We start from the raw sequence: 22,205 nt of genomic DNA on the forward strand, positions 1-22,205 counted from the left end.
ATACACCACATTATTGTATTATTACATTTTTCATAGCACAGGTCTATGTAAGAATGTGAATAAAGCCAATGACCAGACGGTTGCACCCATAACTTCTGCACAGAATGCATACCTCCCAACATTTTAAAAATGAAAAGAGGGACAAAAAGACTTGGCGCGCGCGCAGTGCGGCAAATTTTTTGACCACGCCCACTTTGTGGCCATGCCCCAATTGCCACACCCCATTTTTAAAATTTATTTTTAAAATAGTTAAAATAGTGCCCACGATGGCCCAATAGACAGCACCCCCATAGACAGTGCTCCCCATACAGTGCCCCATTTGCCCCCATAAACAGTACCCCCAATTGACCCCATAGACCATGCCCTCAATTGACCCCATAGACCATGCCCTCAATTGCCCCACAGACAGTAGCCCCCATACACAATGCCCCCATAGAAAGTACCCTCCATACACAATGCCCCCATAGAAAGTGCCCCCATACACAGTAGCCCTCCTTACAGTGTCCCCCCATACACAGTACCCCCCCATACACAGTGTCCCCCCATACACAGAGCCCCCCCATACACAGGAGCCCCCCATACACAGGAGCCCCCCATACACAGGAGCCCCCCCATACACAGGAGCCCCCCCATACACAGGAGCCCCCCCATACACAGGAGCCCCCCCATACACAGGAGCCCTCCTTACACAGAGCCCCCCATACACAGGAGCCCCCCATACACAGGAGCCCCCCATACACAGGAGCCCCCCATACACAGGAGCCCCCCCATACACAGGAGCCCCCCATACACAGGAGCCCCCCCATACACAGGAGCCCCCCCATACACAGGAGCCCCCCCATACACAGTAGCCCCCCATACACAGTAGCCCCCCATACACAGAGCCCCCCATACACAGGAGCCCCCCATACACAGGAGCCCCCCATACACAGGAGCCCCCCATACACAGGAGCCCTCCTTACACAGAGCCCCCCATACACAGAGCCCCCCCATACACAGGAGCCCTCCTTACACAGAGCCCCCCATACACAGGAGCCCCCCCATACACAGGAGCCCTCCTTACACAGAGCCCCCCATACACAGGAGCCCTCCTTACACAGAGCCCCCCATACACAGAGCCCCCCATACACAGAGCCCTCCTTACACAGAGCCCCCCATACACAGGAGCCCTCCTTACACAGAGCCCCCCATACACAGGAGCCCTCCATACACAGAGCCCTCCTTACACAGAGCCCCCCATACACAGTAGCCCCCCCATACACAGGAGCCCCCCCCATACACAGGAGCCCTCCTTACACAGAGCCCCCCATACACAGGAGCCCCCCATACACAGAGCCCTCCTTACACAGAGCCCCCCATACACAGGAGCCCTCCTTACACAGAGCCCCCCATACACAGGAGCCCCCCATACACAGGAGCCCTCCATACACAGGAGCCCTCCATACACAGGAGCCCCCCATACACAGGAGCCCTCCATACAGTGCCCCCATAGAGAGTACCTCTGCCTTCTTCCTGGTTTTCAGTTCGAAAATTCCGCCTTCGTGACGTCACGCGTGACGTCACTTCCGGAAGTGACGTCGCTTAGCAACCGGCTAAGTTGTCAGCAACCGGCTTCTCTCGCTTCACTTTCTCCTCGGCGCTTGAAGGGATCGGCTTCCTTGCAGGGTCTCCTGGCGTCGCTTTTCTTCCAGCTTGTGTTGCAGCTTGTGTTGCAGCTTGGTTTTCCTGGTGACCGGTCTCTCCAATCGGCAGTGTATTTTCAGCGCTTCATTCTTAGCGCTACAGCATTTCCCCACTGATCTGAGGTCTGTTATCCTTGTGACATTTTTTTTGGGGGGGGTTCCACTTGTGTTGGTTTTTTTTTTATTTTACAGCACAGCTCTGGGGGTCTGTAAACATTGAAAACTGAGTGGGGAGCCACAAGGTCTGGGATCTGCAAATGTTTTATATATGGAAGGGGCACAGCTCTGGGGTGTCTGGCCTGAAACTATTTTTTACATATTTCTGCGGGGAGCCACAAGGTCTGGGGTCTGAAAACATTTCATATACGGAGGGGGCCACAACTCTGGGGTGTCCTGATACTATTATTATATATATCTGCGGGGAGCCACAAGGTTTGGGGTCTGCAATTATTTCATATACGGAGGGGGCAAAGCTCTGGGGTGTCCTGATACTATTATTATATATATCTGCGGGGAGCCGCAAGGCCACAAGCCACAAATGGGGTCTGAAAACATTGCTCATTTAGCGGGGAGCCACAAGGTCTGAGATATGCAAATATTTCATATACGGAGGGGGCCACAACTGTGGGGTGTCCTGATACTATTCTTATTATATTTTCAGCGGGGAGCCACAAGGTCTGGTGTCGGCTGAACCTGTCAGTGTCGGCTAATCCTGTCATTGTCTGGGGTCTGCTATTATTATAAGTGTGCTGCAGGGGAATACATATTTGGGGTTTGTAAATCCTATTACTGCATCTGATGGGGGTCACAGCTCTGGGGTGTCCTGATGCTATTATTACATATATCTGCGGGGAGCCACAAGGTCTGGGGTCTGTATGAGGTATAGAAACATTTATTAGGTGTAACAACGAGAGAGCGATTATGCTGCCTAGCTTAAAAAGATGAGAACCTAGTACATGGGCCTCCCGGAAATGGTTTTGTGAAGTGGCGAGCTCTGTGCTTTTTGCGCCAAACGGCTTCTTTGATATATGGAAGATGTACCCTGCTCTACATTTTTTTAAACATAGAACAACCCACTTGCCACGGCCGCGGTTACATAACCCTGCTATTCAGATTATTTTCTCTCACTGCTTTTTATGCGTTGGCTACATAATCAAACCAATTGCTTGGGGGGGGCTACACCCACTCAGCGTTTCTATGGATACCAGGAAGTTTATGGTACACACCAGCCTAACGACTCCTCACATACTGGGTGATCCTGCCTTCTATCCCTCTTCTCTGCGATTGGTAAAAGGCTCTGTCAGTTATCGCATGCTCCTTATCAATTGGTTATAAAGCTGTTATGATAATGAGAAAGAGGGCGGTCCTATGTTGCGGCGCTAACAGTAAGTTACTACAGAGTTGCACTGTGTTGCCGTATGGGACAAGGGGTTCGTGTGTAGGACATAACTAAAAGCGTCTCTGCTCAGTAACACACTTTGTTTTGCTCCCAGTTCCATGGCTGCTGTTGTTAGAAGAATGGGGCCGGTATGGTGGGGGCTGACCCCAGCGCTGGATCTTCAGATGCACTGTGAGTCCATTCATTCTCTCTCCCCCCCTCCCAGGTACAAAGATTACTGTTATAAAATGATGTGTATCCAGCAGAATAGGGGTGGCCAATCTCCTGCCCATTAGGTTTTCAGAGGATGCTGGTGGCACTTTATGGAGCAGTTGGCCTCTTTCAACCACTGTGCTCTGACCCAATGGGAAAAGAGACAAAAGCTCCACATAGACAAAGTAGGCCTTGATTTGTGGCCAGTGTGCCATGGTATTGCACTCCCACTTGCACCATCTTTCCTGCTTGTGCCCTAACATCACATAATCCCCAGTGTTCCCCAGTGTTCAGTAATAAAAAAAAGCTCTTTAAAGGAGTAGTTAACTTTTAGTATGTTTATAGAATATCCCAATTCTAGCAACTTTGCAAGTGGTCTTCATTATTAAATTTTTATAGTGTCTGAATTATTTGCCTTTCCCTTCTGCCACTTTCTAGCTTTTAAATGGGGGTCACTGACCCCGGAAGCCAAACAAATGTTGCTCTGTGAGACTAGTTACTTTTTATTTCTTATTTTTCTATTCTAGTCTCTTTCCTATTCTTTTTCCAGTCTATCGTGCTATCCACTGCCTGATTGCTAAGGTTTCAAGGCCCTAGTAACCACATAGCTGCCGAAATTCCAAACAGAGAGCTTATGATAAAAAAAAGCTGAAAACATGAAAAACAACAAAAAATAAAAAATGGAAGCCTAATTGCAAATATCAATATCTATGTCATACTAAAAGTTAAAGGGGACCAACCCCTTTAAGCCACACAATGCATGTTCTACAGCCACCTTGCAGATCAGCCTTTCTTTCCCCTTGCCTGACCCCCCAACTGTTATCTTCTGGCCCCAATCGCTCTCAGTAGTGTTCCTTCTCTTCCTCTCTTGCTTCCACCTAGCAAAAAAACCCTTTCAAGCCCCAGCAGTTCAGTCTTATTTTCTTCTATAGCTGACCGTTCTGCTTCATTCCACAGTCCTAGCAGTGCACTCTTTCCTCCCAACCAGTACATCCCCCCCCCCCCCCGAGATCTACTGTTCTTTTCAGTAAAGGTGCCCATACATGTTAAGATTCGCTCGCTTGTTGAGATCTCCAAGCGAGCGGATCTCTACCCGATATCCCCACCTATGGGTGGGCGATGTCAGGGAGAGTGTAGGCTAATTCGATCGTTTGGCCCTGGGGCCAAACTATCGGATTATATTGACGGCAATGGGGCAGTCGGTTCGGGGACTGCATCAACGAGCCGATGCGGTCCCTAATCTGAATAGATTTTCTAACCTGCCCGATCGAGATCTGGCCAATTTCAAGCCAGATGTCGGGCAGGCCCGTCAGTAGTCCCCATATACAGCCCAATTAACTGCCGAATCGGTCTAAGGGGCCGATATCGGCAGCTAGAATCGGCCCGTGTATGGGGACCTTAACACTTGTCTGTTATCCAAAGCATACTGGCAGATACAGGGTTAGTTGTATACAACCATTATTCTATTTTCAATATCGTTTTTTAGGTTTGCCGGAGGCCACTGAGAATCTGTCATGTTCTGATGATTTGCCAGAGCTGAATATCCTTCTGGTTGGGGGTGGTGATGGCCGTCATATTCTGAAAACCATTTGCCAAGCCAGTCGCTGGCCACACAGAAAGCTAAAAGTGAGTTAACTATGGTGACATGAGCTATTGTGGCAGGCACAATAAGTCCGTAAATCTTGGCCAGTGTTACCCAAGTATCAGTTTAAGAATAGGGACTTACTGGTGGTCTTTAATATGGCAGCAGAGAAGCATAGAGAGAAATACATTCCATGGCTGCCATGATGTCCACAAATTACTATTGAAATTGGTAGATCTAACTGTTCGGCACAATGGTAGGAGATCATAGACCTATTTTTGGAAAAAAAAAATTCAGTTCTATAAAAGCAGTTAAAGCCTAATTTTTTGTTTTCCAGGGGACCAAAAAAAAAGGAAAATCCAGGAAATCATACATTTGGGGGTACATAAAATTAGAGTTGTCCTGTAAAATTAGTATAAACTGCAAAAAAGACTTGGAAAATGGGCCATGCATGAAAATTGACTCAAAACCGAGAAATGGTCCCACTGAAATGCAAAAAAAGAGGTATCAGAAAATCAGGGTTTACCTCTATACTGTTTTTTCTTTAGTTCTTCATTATTGAGAGTGACCTGGAACTGCTGGCTCGGCACATGTTGTTTTTAAGTTTGGCTCTAGAACATCCAGAACAAATGGGCTTGCAAGGTAAGTAATAAGGTGGAGTTATATTCCTTTATAGAGTTAGTTTTACATTCTTTGGTTCATCAGGAAACCTGATTTACATATATATATATATAACTCATCAGCAAACTCTGCCGATTGACCACTTGCCTGCTGAGACATTTCAATCTTGTCACACCACATGCTTCCACACAACACACAGCATGGCCTAGATCAAAGCAAAACCAGGAAGTATAAAATCTATAGTTCTAGCAGGCAGGATCCTAATAGCAGGCTTCATTGATTTGGTTACGGGGGGGGGGGGGGGGAGTTAAGAAAGTAATGGTAAAGTAAGACCAGGGTCCATTATCCATTTTGTCATTTCAGAAAAGAGTGAGTTGTTTTTGGAACTTTTTGGAAACAGCCTGATCCGTAATAAGACCGCCAGCTATCTGCAGGAGAAGTCTGAACTTTTTATCCGATATGTCACAGACCCAGATTATCAACAGAGCAATGTGCCATTGTTAAACCTGTCTTCCATAAAGGTAAATCAGTGTATATAATAAGGAAATGGCAATAAAACATGTAATTTGACCTCTTCCAGATTTTTTATATTTCATTTTTAAAATTTTCATGGGGCTAGCCATATTCTTAATTTCCCAGGGTGTCACAGTGCTCTGATAAACTTCAGTCACACTTTACTGCTGCGCTGCAAGTATGAGTGATACAACTCCTTGTCTCCTATAGAATGAACCCCTCCCTATCTGTAAACCTCATATAGAATGAACTTCTGATTCTCGGGGAACAAACGGTGATCCTGTTTTAGTGAACTCTGCTGGTGAGCTGTGGTTGTGTGTGCTTAGTCCCTTAGAAAGGATATCCCCTTTTCATATATATTACATTTATTGTGCAGTATCAAATTTGTGCTTGCTTGTACAGCTTGTAATGCAGAGCCATTCCAGCTGTTATACTCTATTTTACTCTACTGAATCTCTCTCATCTCCTACATATATTATTTTCAAAGGTACAGGATTATAAAAATGTGATACAGGCTCTGCCTTTCCTTCTATTTCTGCAGCAGATTTAGCTTGAAATAGCTTTGCAAGGTCTAACTGTCCTCCACAAGCAATGTAACCCCTGAAAGCATCCATGTCATAAAATCAGCCACCCAGGGAGTTGCATTAAGTGCCAATGCTCAAGGCACTTTCTCAACAAGTAAAGTGCAATTTTGAGATTTAACTGCACAAACTTGTTAGCTTTTCAAGGTATTGGCTATCAAGTAGTTGAACCATGTACTCCATTTTATGCAGTCACTGATCTAAGGTAGCTGAAGGCCAGATCTGATGTCTTTCCACTTAGAAATCGTTTTATAGTTGGTTTTCTAGCTGATTCCATGACAAGCCTGGCAAGTCAATGAGTCTGGAAGCTTTAAATTCTGTGACTTGTTGAAAGAATTGCTAAAGGCTTAATGTAATTCTGTTAATCCAGTACATAAGAAAGGGCTCAGGCTGCATTACTGATTTACTCTATTAGCAAAGTGACCCTGTGGGATGTTTACATGTGCCTCACAAGGACTGTCGCTGTATCTGTCCCCTTATTGTATTACCACCTCTTACTTTCAACTCCACCAATTTAGTATTGGCACCAAAGGCAATCCTACGTGACCCGGTGCCCTGCCTGCTTCACTCACTACCCACTACTGTTTTGTCTACTTTTTTTTTTTACTTAGCTTTCCTACTTAGGCAGCCATAAAGTGTGACAGAACCAAAGCTGTATGCAAAAAAGAATAGATATTTAACTATCTCATTACACTCCCAATGCAAATGAAAAATGGCCGGTCTGATGTTTAAGATACAAAAAAAAGCCATTTGGTAGCCATTCACTAGAAGCAACAGCATCATTTTTGATTTGGTTATATGAAGAATGTGGGCCACAAAAAAGACCATATAGACAGAAACGAGGTTTCTTGCGCTTACCCATTATCTTTATATAGTACATTTGATGCAGTAAGCTACTTAAATGTGCCCTCCCCTAAACAACAACAAGGGGTCCTCTGCACTCACCAATTATCTATATATATATATATATATTTAGATATATATATATATATATATATATATATATTTAGATAGATAATTGGTGAGTGCAGAGGACCCCTTGTTGTTGTTTAGGGGAGGGCACATTTAAGTATATATAGATTCAAGATTCAAAAAACTTTATTAATCCCAAAGGGAAATTGTTTATGCTTGGTTACAGGTGCTCCCAATTACAAAAGATAATAAATACATTTAAACAAACCCTTCCAAAAACATATTACACGGATAATAAATACCTAAAAACCTTCATAAAACAATAAATACCAACCTACAAACAACCACTTATGGGTATTATATATGTGTATGAAATACAGAGAGAGAGGAATTATAAATTTTTATAGCCGTAGGGAGAAAAGATCTCCTGTGTCGCTCTGTAGAGCACCTAAAAGTAATTAGTCTCTGGCTAAAACTACTCTTCTGCTCAGCAAAAACACTATATAGCGGGTGAGAGGGATTATTCACAATAGATTGTACTTTACATAAAATCCTTCTCTTAGCTATTGCATCCACCGAGTCAAGCTCCATGCCTAGCACAGATCCGGCCTTTTTAATAAGCTTATCCAGTTTGTTCTTGTCCGATACCTTAATATTACCACCCCAACAGACCACCGCGTAAAAAATGACACTCGCCACAACGGTTTCATAAAACATCCGTAGCATAATGCTACAGACGTTAAAGGACCTGAGCCTCCGCAAAAAATACAACCGACTCTGTCCTTTTTTATAAAGTGCCATTGTGTTAAGTGACCAATCAAGTTTACTGTCCAAGTGGACTCCCAGATATTTATAATCAGAAACCATATCCACTGTTAACAGATATAGGAGTCACATGAATCTTGCTTCTCCCAAAATCACCCTCCTTTATACACCCAACAACCACAGAGTCATCAGAAAACTTCTGCAGATGGCATGACTCCGAGTTATATCTAAAGTCGGATGTATAAAATGTAAAAAGAAACGGAGACAGTACGGTCCCCTGGGGAGCTCCCGTACTACAGATCAGGGTCTCAGACACACAGTTCTGTAGTCGGACATATTGAGGACGACAGGTCAAATAATCCATAATCCATGAGACCAAGCGGATATCAATGTTTATGTTCCTTAATTTCTTCCCCAATACTGCCGGTTGAATGGTATTAAAGGCACTGGAGAAGTCAAAGAACATCATCCTTACGGTGGACCTAGGCTTATCAAGATGGGAGTAAGTACGATGTAACAAGTGTATTATGGCATCCTCAACTCCCATGAACGGCTGATAGGCAAACTGAAGAGGGTCCAGAGAGAACTTCACCAAAGGACGGAATGCATCCAGGATCAGTCTCTCAAACACCTTCATAAAATGCGATGTTAAAGCAACAGGCCTAAAATCATTCTGGGCACAAGGACGTGGTATTTTAGGTACCGGCACAATACACGATGTTTTCCACAGTACAGGAACCCTCTGTAAAGACAAGCTAAGGCTAAAGAGATACTGAAGAACACCACATAATTGAGGAGCACACGATTTCAGGACAACCGGAATGATCTTGATATATATATATATATATATATATATATATATATATATATATATATATAGGGCATTAAGACATTCTGTGCTACCAAGCAATGCCCTCCCCTAAGCAAAACAGGGATTGTTTGTCCATATATTGCAATATACTTCAAGCTGGCAACTACGTCAGTCATCCCCGGTCTGGCCAGTCCTACACTCACTTTCATCTGATTCAATAAGAATTCTACTGCTTCTATATACATTTAACAAAGGGACTGTGTTATGCCTGCAACTTGCTTGCTTTTAAGGTTAAAACCCCCAAATGGTTGCCCTTTTATTGGCTCATAGGGATCACCTGACTGTATCTGGGAAGAGTGGGAGCTACAACATGGAGCTGGCCACTGCTCCTGTATAAACTACAGCAAAGGGGAAGTTGTTCTTACCACTAATTTTAAATAGCCTCACTGCATCCCACCTAATGGCTTAAAATTTAGCGTTGAGCACAAATTCCTGCTTTTTTTTTTTTTTTTGCTATAGTTAACACAGAAATATCAACTATTTTGGCCAGGTCAAACAAGCATAACCTTGCCCAGTTTAGCTACACAGTTGGTTGGCCAACTCAAGCTCATCAGAGACACATATACAAACTTTGCATCTGGTGATGCACCTAATATGTGAATTCTAGATTAGGTAAAATAGGCCAAACACAACCTTTATTATTTATTGAACCTTTATTAACAAGTTGAGTTCAGTAGACAAAAATGCATCATCTGTGAAGAAAAATATGCATTTAGCCAAATCCTAGTGTAGCATTTAGCCAATGTGGAACTGAATCCTGGACTTGTTGCTTCCTTAGATAATGGCAATCTGCATGGAGAGAATCTAGGGCAGTGTGAGTTTTAATGATTTGCAGAACTGCTTTCTTCTTTCCCTGTCTTTTTCCTTTTACTTTGTGCTCACATTACCTTTTTCCATTTGTACTTATCAGCATTAGAAGAACAGCTACTGTCCTTTCATCTTCCTAAACACCATGCTTGAATGGACTGCGAAACCTGGTATTAAAAGCTGAATGTCAGATTCTTTGTTGATTCCATTATGTTGCTGTTTGAATATCAAAATCGACCAGTTTTTCACTTAAAAGCTTTTGCTGAAAACAAAAAAAGAAGAGGAAAGATACAAAGGGGCCATAGCTACTGTATGCCTGGCATGCTTGCTTCTTGTGTATATATGTTGTTAAAGTGATAATTGGATTGATAATTGAACTTCAGATTTATTAAACTGTAGCCATCTGTTAGCACATGGTGGAAACAAGGTCTTGTTAAAAATCTGCAGTGGCTTAGGGGGTTACGTAATAAAAAGCACTAAGTTTGCCCAGGGGCAGTAACCTATAGCAAACAATCAGCAGGTAAAATTGACTGGTCACCTTTTTAAAAGAGAAGATCTTATTGGTTGTGTGACATGCTGAATGCCTGTACACGCATTTTTGGGGGAATTAGCAATGGTAGGCAGGCAGGCATGCAGAGGATCTGGAGCATAGAGACAGGGACACCAAGTCTTCAGGCAAAACTCAGGTTTATTTAGGGCCAGTTCTTCCCAACAGAAACATAAAGACATAAGTTCATAAACAGTTCAGGGTTTTGATATGTCCCTTCTTCAGGGTTCTCACCTTCCAGGGTTAGTTCCACGCTCTGGAACACACAGGCTTCACAGTAAGCCTTGCCGAGCCCTCTCAGCACTTATCCACCTGGTCAGAACTCCCTCTGCTTCCTGGCAGTGGCAGGTGGCACCCCCAGCTCCTCTGGGAGTTCCTAACACAGGCAGCCCTCCTGCTCTGTGCCCTGCTCTGAGAGTGACCTTCACTCAGTCAGCGTTCAATTCCAACTCCCCACTCTGTAAATCGCACTACCCTTTTATTGGCTGCTCACCTGCAGCCTAATCAGGCAGCTCCCTACAGCTGGCCAAATCAAACCTTAAAGGAGATTTACTCCAAAACAGCATTACCTGCTGTAAAACCAGGTATTTTACCTTGAATACTGGTGGAAATACACCAAATAACGCTCTTTCCCATTGTATCTCTCACAGTTGCTATAGGTTACTGCTACTGGACAGAATTAGTTCATTTTATTACATATGGGGTTAAGTATGTAATTGTACTGCAAAAGTGACAGTCCAACGAGTATACAAGGGCAAGTGTAACCAGCAAGCTGTCCAGCATATCGCATCTCAGAATTTCCCTAACAGCTGGGCCAAAGGCTAAAAGCAGCATTTTATTTTTTTTCTTATATATGTGTCTAGCCCTTTAAAGGACATGTAAAGCCTACATTTGCCTACAATGTATATCAGCTAGGCAAGTCTCCCCCACCCAAATGGCATCATTTGTACTGCATATATCCCCTCGGCTTGCCAGCACCATCATTCTCCTAAACCAAACAGCAGCTCTCACCCGACAGCGATTTTTCCTCTGATTCATAATCCAGTTACATTTAAATCTGCAAACAGCATACACACACAGACCCTTATTCAGCATACATTTCATCAAGAATACAGGCTCACACAGGCACAACTGTCTGATAAAAGTTCTGCTTTGTTTGAACACTGTAGGTAAAGCTGAGCCCGGGAGAAAAAAATTGAAGCAGACAGCTAGAGCTGAGTTTCTATGGGAACCAGCAATGTCATCTCTTCATTGGCTGCTAGACTGGAGGGTGTGTTTAGTAATCTGAGTTTAGAACAACTGAGCATGCCCATAAGCCCGAAGTCAAAGCAAATTCCTGAGGGAGAGGGGTTAAGTGGGTTACAGGAGGAGAAGGAAATCCAAGTGATTGAGGAGCCTTACTATTAACCTCTGGACAGCCTGTGTGGCAGGTATTGAAACATTTCAAAGATGCTGTTCACTGATTACATTTTTGTGTGTGGGGTTTACATGTCCTTTAAGTGTATGTTAGAATAACAATCTGTAATTCTAAATAGGTCACATATTTATGGAACATGCTTATCTGTGAAACAAAATTTGTGAGTAAGTGAGGCAGCAAGTGTGGACGTGTAGTATGTTTTGCGCTTTTGGTTATTTCTAATTACTAGTGACAGCATCATTAACATATGCATTTTTTTTTCTTTTTTAGTTTAAAGAACGAGACAAACTTGAAGATATTTTTAAGTTTTGGAGAAACGCTGACCCCAAGCTGTTCCCTATAGACAAATATTGGGATGAAAAGAACAGACAAAATCTGGGCAGGCGCTATGACTCCAGGAAAGGCGCTTATGACTGGGATCTGTCCATGAAACTACATGACAGAGGGGTGAGCTTCACTTTTTGCAGGCCCTCCAGCTATGGTTGAAACCACATGTCCCAGCACCCCAGTGCAACAGAATGCTGTTAAGCAGAGTTGTATATTTTAGATTACTAGCTGTCCATGTTTCTCATACTGGTAAATACTGCATTTGCTTTCTTATAGATAAGGGTAATCTGCCTTGCTGCTCCTAAAATCCATCAGCCGTTAAGGTGTCCATACACGTATGTATGGGCATGAACAACGGGTCTGCCCGACCAACATTTGGCCTGAACTCAGCCAGATCTCGATCAGGCAGGTTTGATTTTTCCTTTGGATCAGGGACTGATGCGGTCCCCAAACTGACGGCGGCTATACCCGCCTTTCTTATTCAATCATTTGGCCCCAGTGCCCAATGACTGAATTAGCCAGTATCGCCCACCCGTAGGTGTGGGTATCAGGAGAAGATCCTCTCGCTTGGAGACCTCACCAAGCGAGCGGATCTTTTACCGTTTATGCCCAATTTAGAGGTGCTTATTGCAAGCAAAGATGGCTTTTAATAAAAAAATGTATAACTCAAATAGACCAGCATAGTGGCTGCAATTTCCTGTTTGTGCAAAGGACTTCATACTCATTGTATCACCATATTATTGCCTTCACTTATCATGCGGTGTGATCACATAGAGATGAATAAAGGGTGGCCACCCACTGACCGATAATCTCCAGTGTTTAACTGATCGGCCAGTGGGTGTAATAGATACTGTAAGAGTGACCATGTGTATGCTGTTCCTTTCATTTGGGCCAACAGCCCAAGTGATGGAAACTGCAAGAAGTGAAGAAAAGCTAGTGTTTTCTCCAACATTGGTCTGCACAATCACTTAGAATCTAATAATGTCTATGTTATCATTAGGAACCTACCTACCAAGATTATCAGTACTAAAGCAGTATATAAAAGCTACTTGGGCTGTAAAAATTAAATTAATTTAATTAAGTTTTTGCTTTTAAAAGACCCAAACGAACATAACATCCCAATGATTTGACTTAAAAGGCAGCATTTGATTTGTTTTGGGTTAGTGTGGCAGCACCCTTTGGCTTACCGACTCACACTCCTGTGCTGTATATCTTATGCTCTTTTGCTTAGGCTGGGGTCATTAACAGCAGAGAATATAACTACTGGAGAGAGAAGGGTGTCGCTTTTATGAATCGGGAAGGAGTTTATGACATTCCCAACAAAACCCTGGCTTCTCAAATGGTGGTACCTCAGGTAATTCATAGTCTTCCATAGGATTTTGCTTTGTTCCCATGCGCTTCACTAAAGTGGTTAGTAAATGATGACGTTTGGATGCATTTATCAGATTGCCAAGCTTGGTTAAAGGGGTTGTTCACCTTTAAATTTACATTCATGATATAATGTAGAGATATTCTGAGAAAATTTGCAGTTGGCAGTTTATTATATGAGGTTTTTTAATTATCCAGTAGCTCTCCAGTCTGTAATTTCAGCAACTATCTGGTTGCTAGGGTCCAAAATACCTCAACAACCAAGAAGTGGTGTAAATGAAAGACTAGAATATGAATAGGAGGCACCTGAAAAGAAAGATAGGTTGTAAAATATAACAATAAATTCAGTTAAAAGTTGAAAAAAAGTCCAAAAGTTGGAAATAGGGATCAGAAAGATCTGATCATTTGGCGGGGACGCCAAACGAGCGAATCTTAGTGTATGGCTAGCGTAAGTCTATTTACAAGTACTCCAAGTCCATCAAGACTTTGCCTATAAATTATTTTTGATCAGCCGCTATTCTCTAAACTATTGGTACCAAGGCACATACAGTAATAGTAAAGCAAATTAAAAATAATGGCCTGGCTCTCGAGGTATCCACAGGTGTAATTCAATATGCCATTGGTCAGTGGGTCATGTCTGTACAAGTTAGACTTTCAGATCTGCCAAAGTCAGTGATGTGTGCATGTCACCAGCCGTGTAGTATGTATATGTTAAACAGCAACTCCCCTACAAGCCGAACCACTTCCAGCAGGGCCGTGCCTTCCATTGCAGCTGAAAGCAAAGCACATGGCATTGGCCTATGCAGCAGAAAAATCAATAATTACTTGACTGGTCATTAGGAAATGGAATTCATTTACATATAGCTCTGCTTCTGTTGATTAAGCAAATGACATGTCGCTATCCACCAGCAAGTCTTTTCCATTCTAATAATAATGTTTAGCTAAAGGAATAATTGTACAATTTGGATGCCAAGCGGTGCGCTTGTTCCTAGAACTTGGACACACAATATAAACTCTCTTGTTATTCTCAGCTTATTAGAACCACAGTGTTCTTTATTCAAATATCTGCCTACTAAATCCCTCCGACAGATGGAAGGGGAATACGTGCAAGGGATCCCAACAAACCACCTCTGCTCGTCTTTATTTTTAACAAGATATAAAGCCTGTTGCTTTCAAGGATCCCAGCCCAACAAACAGCCTCCCCTGCGCTGTCCCTAAGGAGAAGTTCTTTCAAGCAGCATTGCACTATATGCCAGAACCACACAGTACAATATTATATGACAAACTGTAATCATTGTTTGCCTCCCCCACCATGCTGAATCCTTGCAACGTGGGATGGAGTGATTTGTTATCTGCTTCAGTCCAAAGAGCAGTTTGGGAATCCAAACATAGAGCAGGAATAAAATGAAGAGCCTCTTGAGCATCTAATGGCCTAATCAATTTGCTGATTATATACTAGTTTGGAAAAGCTTCACATATTTCCCAAGCGCAAATTATTGGAAGTGACAAGTCTTTGATAAGTAAGAATCTCTACAGGCGGGGAAAGCTCAAACCAACTTTTCCTCTATGCAGCAGCTGCCTATATCCGTACTGCCGTGCTCCAGCTGCTTCTTAACCTTTTTAGTGCCGGCAATATCAATTCTATGCCTTGCCGTGCAAACATATGTACAACATGGAAGTATAGAATATACAGTGTCATCATGATGGCATCCTAGATTCTACATTAAATGGCACTAAAGGGGTTAATGCACAAATGATGATGATAGAAGCTGTGTCATACAATAATAAAAAAAACTACTTCATATCACATGCGTTATGTGCTGTTTAAAGGACAAGTAAAGCTAAATTCACTGGGTGCCTAACATATTGTTACCCCCAGTAAATTGCCTTTAAAGAACAAGGAAAGCCAAATTCACTGGGGGTAGCAATATGTTGAGCACCCACCCAGTGAAATCAGTGGCTTATTCTTGTCCCTGGGCTGGTAGTCATTTAAGAAAAAGAATGCACCAGCCATGGCAAGTTTGTAGCCCAGCATTGCATTAGGTTTTTTGCACTTTTCCCAAAAAGATGGCACCTTCAACAGAAAAATGTGAAAATTGCATAGGTGTAAATCTTAAGTCTTCCAAAGGAATACTGGGAAACGTACGAACGTATTGCCACCCCCAGTGAATGTAGCTTTCCTTCTCCTTTAACTTCCTTTCTATAGAGTACACACTGCTACTGGCATCCTTTTGAAAGGCTACGTGTATAGTGGCACAAGCATGGCCCATGACCAAATCAACATTAGCAGGATATGATGCGGTGTGTGCTGTTAGGGAATGTTTGTTACTATACAGCATCTTGCTCTCAGGTCTTGTAATGAACCTTATCTTACAAATGCTTCTTTCTTGTTTCTAGAGCAGTGGCAAGGTGCTGGCACGGGGGTACTGGGGAGATATTACTGCCAGCCCTTACATAGCCTTTGGAATTGAAACAGAAGAGGAGAGCTTGCTACAAACTGCCAACGGGGTTCATGTTAAGGTACAGCGCTCACAAGCCATTTGTTTGTTTAAGGTTCAGAGCTTCATTTTTTTCAGGCTTTTCCATGGGAACATAGTGGCTACAAAATGCCTAGAGTTGTTATTGTGGTCTTTCTATTAAAAGGGTGGTTCACCTTTCAAGTTAACTTTCAGTATGTTATAGAGTGACCAGTTCTAAGCAACTTTTCAGTTGGCCTTGTGCCTGTCTCTACTACCATTGTGTGCCAATTTGCTGGTTTAGTACACAAAGTGCAAGAGACAAGGGCTCATTTATTAGACACATCCACAGTTGTGGTTGCATAACTTTTGCAGCAGTTGTTGCCCAAATATACACTATTCATTAAAGGTATTTGTGTCTGAAGCTGCTCCTTGCACTTTGTTTTTTGCTGTTTAGCACCCATGCGCCCTGCCAGTTTTTCTGGCTGAATTATGAACAGTGCGTCTATTGATGCAGGGGAGCAGCCTGTGTCAAGAGACACAACTGTGTCCGGTTCATCAAAATGTAATTGTGCACATTTAACATGGTGGATGCAATTGCAGAGAGCACTGTATTTGCACTTGTAAATGTGCCCTGCGGGGTGTTATGGCGCAACAGAGCACTAAACACCAACCAGGCCCCTCTCCCACACTGTCAAAAGTGACCCTGTGTCTGTACCTAGTATAAATATGCATAGTTGCGCAGTGGGCATGCTCCTGTTGTCGGGCAGTGCCGATAAATCCAAGGTGGCGCAAGATGGAATACTTTTTGAAGGAAAACCGTGAACTCTTTTGATGTTGCGCTGCTCAGGAAAGCGATTAGAAGCCTCATTTGAACTTTTTAAAGTTTTTCCTGAACAGTCAAAAGAACAGACTAGCAGATGGCCCCGTTGTTACAAAAATTATTATATTAGCAGTTTATAAACCACTTTGTAGCTTTGAAATGGAAAAAAAAATCTTAGAAATGGAAACAGTAATGCAACACATATGCTGCAACCTTACATGGGCATTCAGCACAGCGTGTGCCAGTGCTGCCCTTTAATTATCTCACATTATATAATGATTAGATAATTACTCTCTATTTAGCACCAAACTGTAGAATACAGCATTACATCTTGCAATACATAGATTTGAGTATCTCTCTTTACTGGTCACAATGACCCAATAATTCCTTCCACCTTCAGAGTGCTCAAGATATTGCGCAGCACAACATGATATCTTTGTTCCATGAGTTGGCCTATGGGAAAATATACTCTGTCCCCGCCTCTGGCCAAGCTGAATCAGAACTGGCCAAGACTGATAGCGACTATAAAACAAATGAAGAACAAACAGTAGTAGAAACAACTGAAAGAGAAGCTGAAGATGGGGATACGAACCAAAGCAAGTGTAACCGTGAGTTTTGCACTTCCAGGGTGTTCTTATCAGTTAACCATAACGTTGTCTCATTGTGACAGCTCATTCTATTTTTTTTTTTTTTAATTTCAGGCTTGATTACTCTGAACAATGTGGAGATTCATTTCTTGCCGCTCAGTTGGGTTAATGAGCTTCACTGCAGATTCAACAATTTCTTCAACCTTCTTTATTTCTCGTGCAGGTAAAGGCTCTTTTGCTTCAGCGTTAGTTTTATGTTGCCTTTAAACTGTACATATGCAGCATGTGTGCATAGGATGAAACATTTTCGCCAAACCCTGACATCTTTTTCTATCTTTCTGAACATAGAATTGGGCATTCATATTTTGCCTGAATAGAATATCAAAACTATATATATATATAATATATATATATATATATATATATATATATATATATATATATATATATATATATATAAAATATCATATATCCTGATGACGATCCTGTGGTGATCGAAACGCGTAGATGGTATGCTGAAATAAATCACTGACTTGATTGATGCTATAGCTGTGAGTGCTTTCTACTGTTGAGTTTTATATATGTATATGTATATAATATATAAATACCCTTGGAAGTTGCACATAAGTCATAAGACAAATTACAATAGCTCCTATTATGCCTTTACTTGCCCTATTTGAGAATGAATGGAAAAGAAACTAGAATGATACAAATAAAGTGATACTTAGGGGACATATTTGTGACAACATCCTTTCATCTCACCAGCATGGTGCATTTTCTGAAGCCAGAATACAAGTTCATTGCTGCCAGTAAAGCGACTCTTGTTTTGGAACTCACAAAGTAAGTCACTTTCCGTTCAACATTCACTATCTATTTGACCTATTTAAATCAATAAATAAATATTCTGGGATCTATGTGTGTCTTTTTTTATGTTGCCATATTATTGGCCTCATAAACGTGTATTTCCTTTAAAGGTTCATGGTGGATCTTCAGACTGAAAAATTACAGGACTATGTTACTATTGTGGCTAAGCTTGCACAGGAAGCTGGATTCACTCCTACTGAAACCATTGACTGGAAGACAGATTACATAGCCAAATTTGAGAGAGCACATGACTCTGTAGAAGTGCAAACTGGCCAATGAAAATGGCTTCTTTGTGGACTTTCTCCAAATTTCTGTTGGTGCTGAGCTTTGAGCATTTTTACTTCCTTTCAGTCCTTCTTTCATATTTATACATGTATTTATTACCATATAATGCAAGCCATGTAAATACTCATTTAATATAAAACATTTCCTTTGTCCAAACCTTCTAAACCTTAAAATAGGTAAATGTTGACTTTATGAGAGTGTTATTTTAAGTGCTTTTTAAAATTTACAGTCATAGTTTTTTTTTTTAATTCCAAGATATTATGTGAGAGTACTGTCAATATGTATGAATTTGCCACTTTAGAGGCTCGCGTTGGAGCACTAGAGGAACAAGTTGCAACACTGCGTTCAATCGACAATCTTGAGAGAAGTCTCTTGCTTACTGAACAAGAGCTAGCGGGGTCAGATAGTATGGGGGGAGGGGAGCAGCGAAAGGATGATAGGGCAGTAAGCTGGGTGACAGTTAGAAAATCTAGTGTGGGGAAAAGGAAAAGGGAGGCTGCTCCAGGGTTTGCGCATCCCGACAGATTTGCCAGATTGTGTGAAGAAGATGGGAGTGTGAACTCTGGATTGGCGGTTCTAGATGAGGCTGATCTCTCTAACAGCCGGGAGACCAGTTTCTCTAGTAGTGGTGGGGAGGAGAGCAGAGCTAGGCCTAAACAGATGCTGGTTATAGGGGATTCAATCATTAGGAAAGTGGACAGGGTAATCGGTCAAGCGGATCGCTTCAACCGGACAGTTTGCTGTCTTCCTGGTGCCAGGGTTCGGCATGTGGTTGATCGGGTTGACACATTATTGGGAGGGGCTGGGCATGAGCCGGCTGTCTTGGTACATATCGGTACTAACGACAAAATGAACGGTAGGTGGGGGACCTTAAAGAGTGAGTTCAGGGATCTAGGCTCTAAGATTAAGCAAAGATCCTCCAATGTCATTTTTTCGGAAATATTGCTGGTGCCACGTGCAAGTTTAGGGAGACAGCGGGAGCTTAGGGAGCTAAATGCGTGGCTAAAGTCTTGGTGTAGGAAGGAAGGGTTTGGGTTCCTAGAGCACTGGGCTGACTTTTCATTGGGGTACAATCTATACAGCCGTGACGGATTGCACCTCAATGGAAGGGGGTCTGCTGTGCTAGGGGAGAGAATGGTTAAGAGGTTGGAGGAGTGTTTAAACTAGACAAGGGGGGGGGGGTGATCTAGAGTTCTATAGGAAAGTTAGTGTAGACGGGGCAGGGGGACTAGCAAAGGGTTGTGGGGGAGGAGTGAGGGGGGCATGTAGTTTATCAGATAAGGAGCTTCTGTTACAAGGAAAACAGTCTCATATTTGCCTTAGCTCTAACTCTCCGTTAGCTAATGTAAACATCAGAGGGAGAAGTAGTAATCTCCGCTGCATGCTGGCTAATTCGCGAAGCTTGTCGGGTAAATTAGGGGAGCTGCAAGCTATTGCATGTATTGAAAATTATGATTTAATTGGTATCACTGAGACCTGGTGGGATGATAAATGCGACTGGGCTGTGAATTTAATAGGTTATACACTTTTTAGGAGGGACAGAGAGATTAAAAAGGGTGGAGGGGTTTGTCTTTATGTAAAGTCAGATTTAAAGCCATGCAATATAGACATTACCAATGAAAACGTTGAATCTCTTTGGGTAGAAATTTCAGTAGGGCTGAAGGTCACAAAGAAAATGATCATTGGTGTATGCTATAAACCACCCCGTATAGATGAGGGGGATGAGGCCCAGCTATTGTTGCAAATGGAGGAGGCTTCAAAACTGAGTCAAGTTGTTATTATGGGGGACTTTAATTATCCGGACATTGACTGGAGTAATGGGGTGGCTAAGTCAGAAAAAGCTAGTAGGTTTGTAAATATGCTAAATGACAACTTTTTATTTCAGGCGGTTCAAGAACCTACTAGGAATGATTCTATTTTGGACCTGGTGATTTCTAATAATACTGAACTCATCTCTAACATTTGTGTGGGTGAGCATTTGGGGAACAGTGATCACAACATGGTCTCCTTTGAGATAATGCTGCAGAGACAGCTCTATAAGGGAGTAACTAAAACGCTCAATTTTAGACGTGCAGACTTGGCCAGTATAAGGGCATCTCTGCAATGTGTCAACTGGGAAAGGCTCTTCATGGGGTTAGACACAGAAGGAAAATGGAACATCTTTAAATCATTGCTTTGCAAGTATACACAACAGTATATCCCCCTTGTAAGCAAGGAGAGGCATCGCAAAGCAAAACCTTTATGGCTGAATAAAAGTGTTAGTGTCGAGGTTGGTAAGAAAAAACGTGCTTTTAGGGCATTCAAGTTAGCTGGGACAGCGGAAACTTTCACCAGGTACAAGGAAGCAAATAAAGCATGCAAAAAAGCTATCAGGCAAGCTAAAATAGAGATGGAAAGGGATATTGCAGCTAGGAGTAAAAAGAATCCAAAATTATTTTTTAATTATGTGAATAGAAAAAAATGAAGCAAGAAGGGGTGGGAACCTTATTATCACGGGGGGGTAAGTTGGTTGATGAGAACGGGGAAAAAGCTGAAATTTTGAACTCTTATTTTTCATCTGTCTATACATCTGAGGAGCCAGCTAATGAAGGCTTCCCTTTTAATATACCCAGTTCTAGTAATTTAGCTATTGGCGCATGGGTCACTCGGGAGGAAATTCAAAAGAGACTTGAACATGTAAAGGTAAACAAAGGTCCAGGGCCGGATGGGATTCCTCCCAGGGTATTAAATGAGCTGAGCGCTGTGATTGCCAAATCTCTTCACTTAATTTTTCAGGATTCGTTGAGGTCTGGCATGGTGCCGAGAGACTGGCGGGTTGCTAATGTGGTGCCGTTGGATCCCGTTCGCAGCCTGAAAACTATAGGCCTGTTAGTCTGACATCAGTAGTAGGAAAACTTTTGGAAGGGGTAATAAGGGATAGGGTACTTGAATACATTGCAGTTCACAATACTATTAGTTTGTGCCAGCATGGTTTTATGCGTAACAGATCTTGCCAGACTAATTTAGTCGCCTTTTATGAGGAGGTGAGCAGGAACCTCGATGCTGGAATGGCAGTTGATGTCATCTACTTGGACTTTGCTAAAGCGTTTGATACAGTACCTCACAGAAGGTTAATGATCAAATTAAGGAATATTGGCCTAGAACATAATATTTGTAATTGGATAGAGAACTGGCTGAAGGATAGAGTACAAAGAGTGGTGGTAAATGGAACATTTTCTAATTGGACCAGGGTTGTTAGTGGAGTACCGCAGGGGTCAGTCCTTGGTCCTTTGCTTTTTAACTTGTTTATTAATGACCTGGAGGAGGGCATAGACAGTACTGTTTCTATTTTTGCTGATGACACAAAATTGTGCAAAACTATAAGTTCCATGCAGGATGCTGCCGCTTTGCAGAGCGATTTGACAAAATTAGATAACTGGGCAGCAAACTGGAAAATGAGGTTCAATGTTGATAAGTGCAAAGTTATGCACTTTGGTAGAAATAATATAAACGCAAACTATCTACTGAATGGTAGTGTGTTGGGGGTATCCTTAATGGAGAAGGATCTAGGGTTTTTTTTAGAGAACAAGTTGTCTAATTCCAGGCAGTGTCATTCTGTGGCTACTA

At 42.4% G+C, this 22,205-nt stretch overlaps 1 protein-coding gene across 2 annotated transcripts; it reads left to right on the forward strand.

Annotated features, from left to right (window-relative positions):
• The first annotated feature begins 1,588 nt into the window (after window positions 1-1,588).
• dnaaf3 (dynein, axonemal, assembly factor 3) lies at window positions 1,589-18,791 on the forward strand. Of its 2 annotated transcripts, none has more exons than XM_012967422.3 (12): window positions 1,589-1,805; window positions 3,176-3,252; window positions 4,760-4,899; window positions 5,404-5,497; window positions 5,840-5,997; window positions 12,160-12,336; window positions 13,448-13,570; window positions 15,982-16,104; window positions 17,264-17,471; window positions 17,565-17,673; window positions 18,216-18,290; window positions 18,425-18,791. In XM_012967422.3, exons 2-12 carry the CDS (start codon window positions 3,180-3,182, stop codon window positions 18,591-18,593), a joined length of 1,449 nt encoding a protein of 482 aa, XP_012822876.2. In that variant the 5' UTR covers window positions 1,589-1,805; window positions 3,176-3,179; the 3' UTR covers window positions 18,594-18,791. The 2 variants fall into 2 exon arrangements, with proteins under 2 accessions (XP_012822876.2, XP_031761458.1); XM_031905598.1 differs by lacking the exon at window positions 1,589-1,805 and adding an exon at window positions 1,857-2,454.
• Window positions 18,792-22,205: the final 3,414 nt, after the last annotated feature.

The sequence above is a fragment of the Xenopus tropicalis genome, chromosome 7, assembly GCF_000004195.4.
Source record: "Xenopus tropicalis strain Nigerian chromosome 7, UCB_Xtro_10.0, whole genome shotgun sequence".
NCBI lineage: Eukaryota > Metazoa > Chordata > Amphibia > Anura > Pipidae > Xenopus > Xenopus tropicalis.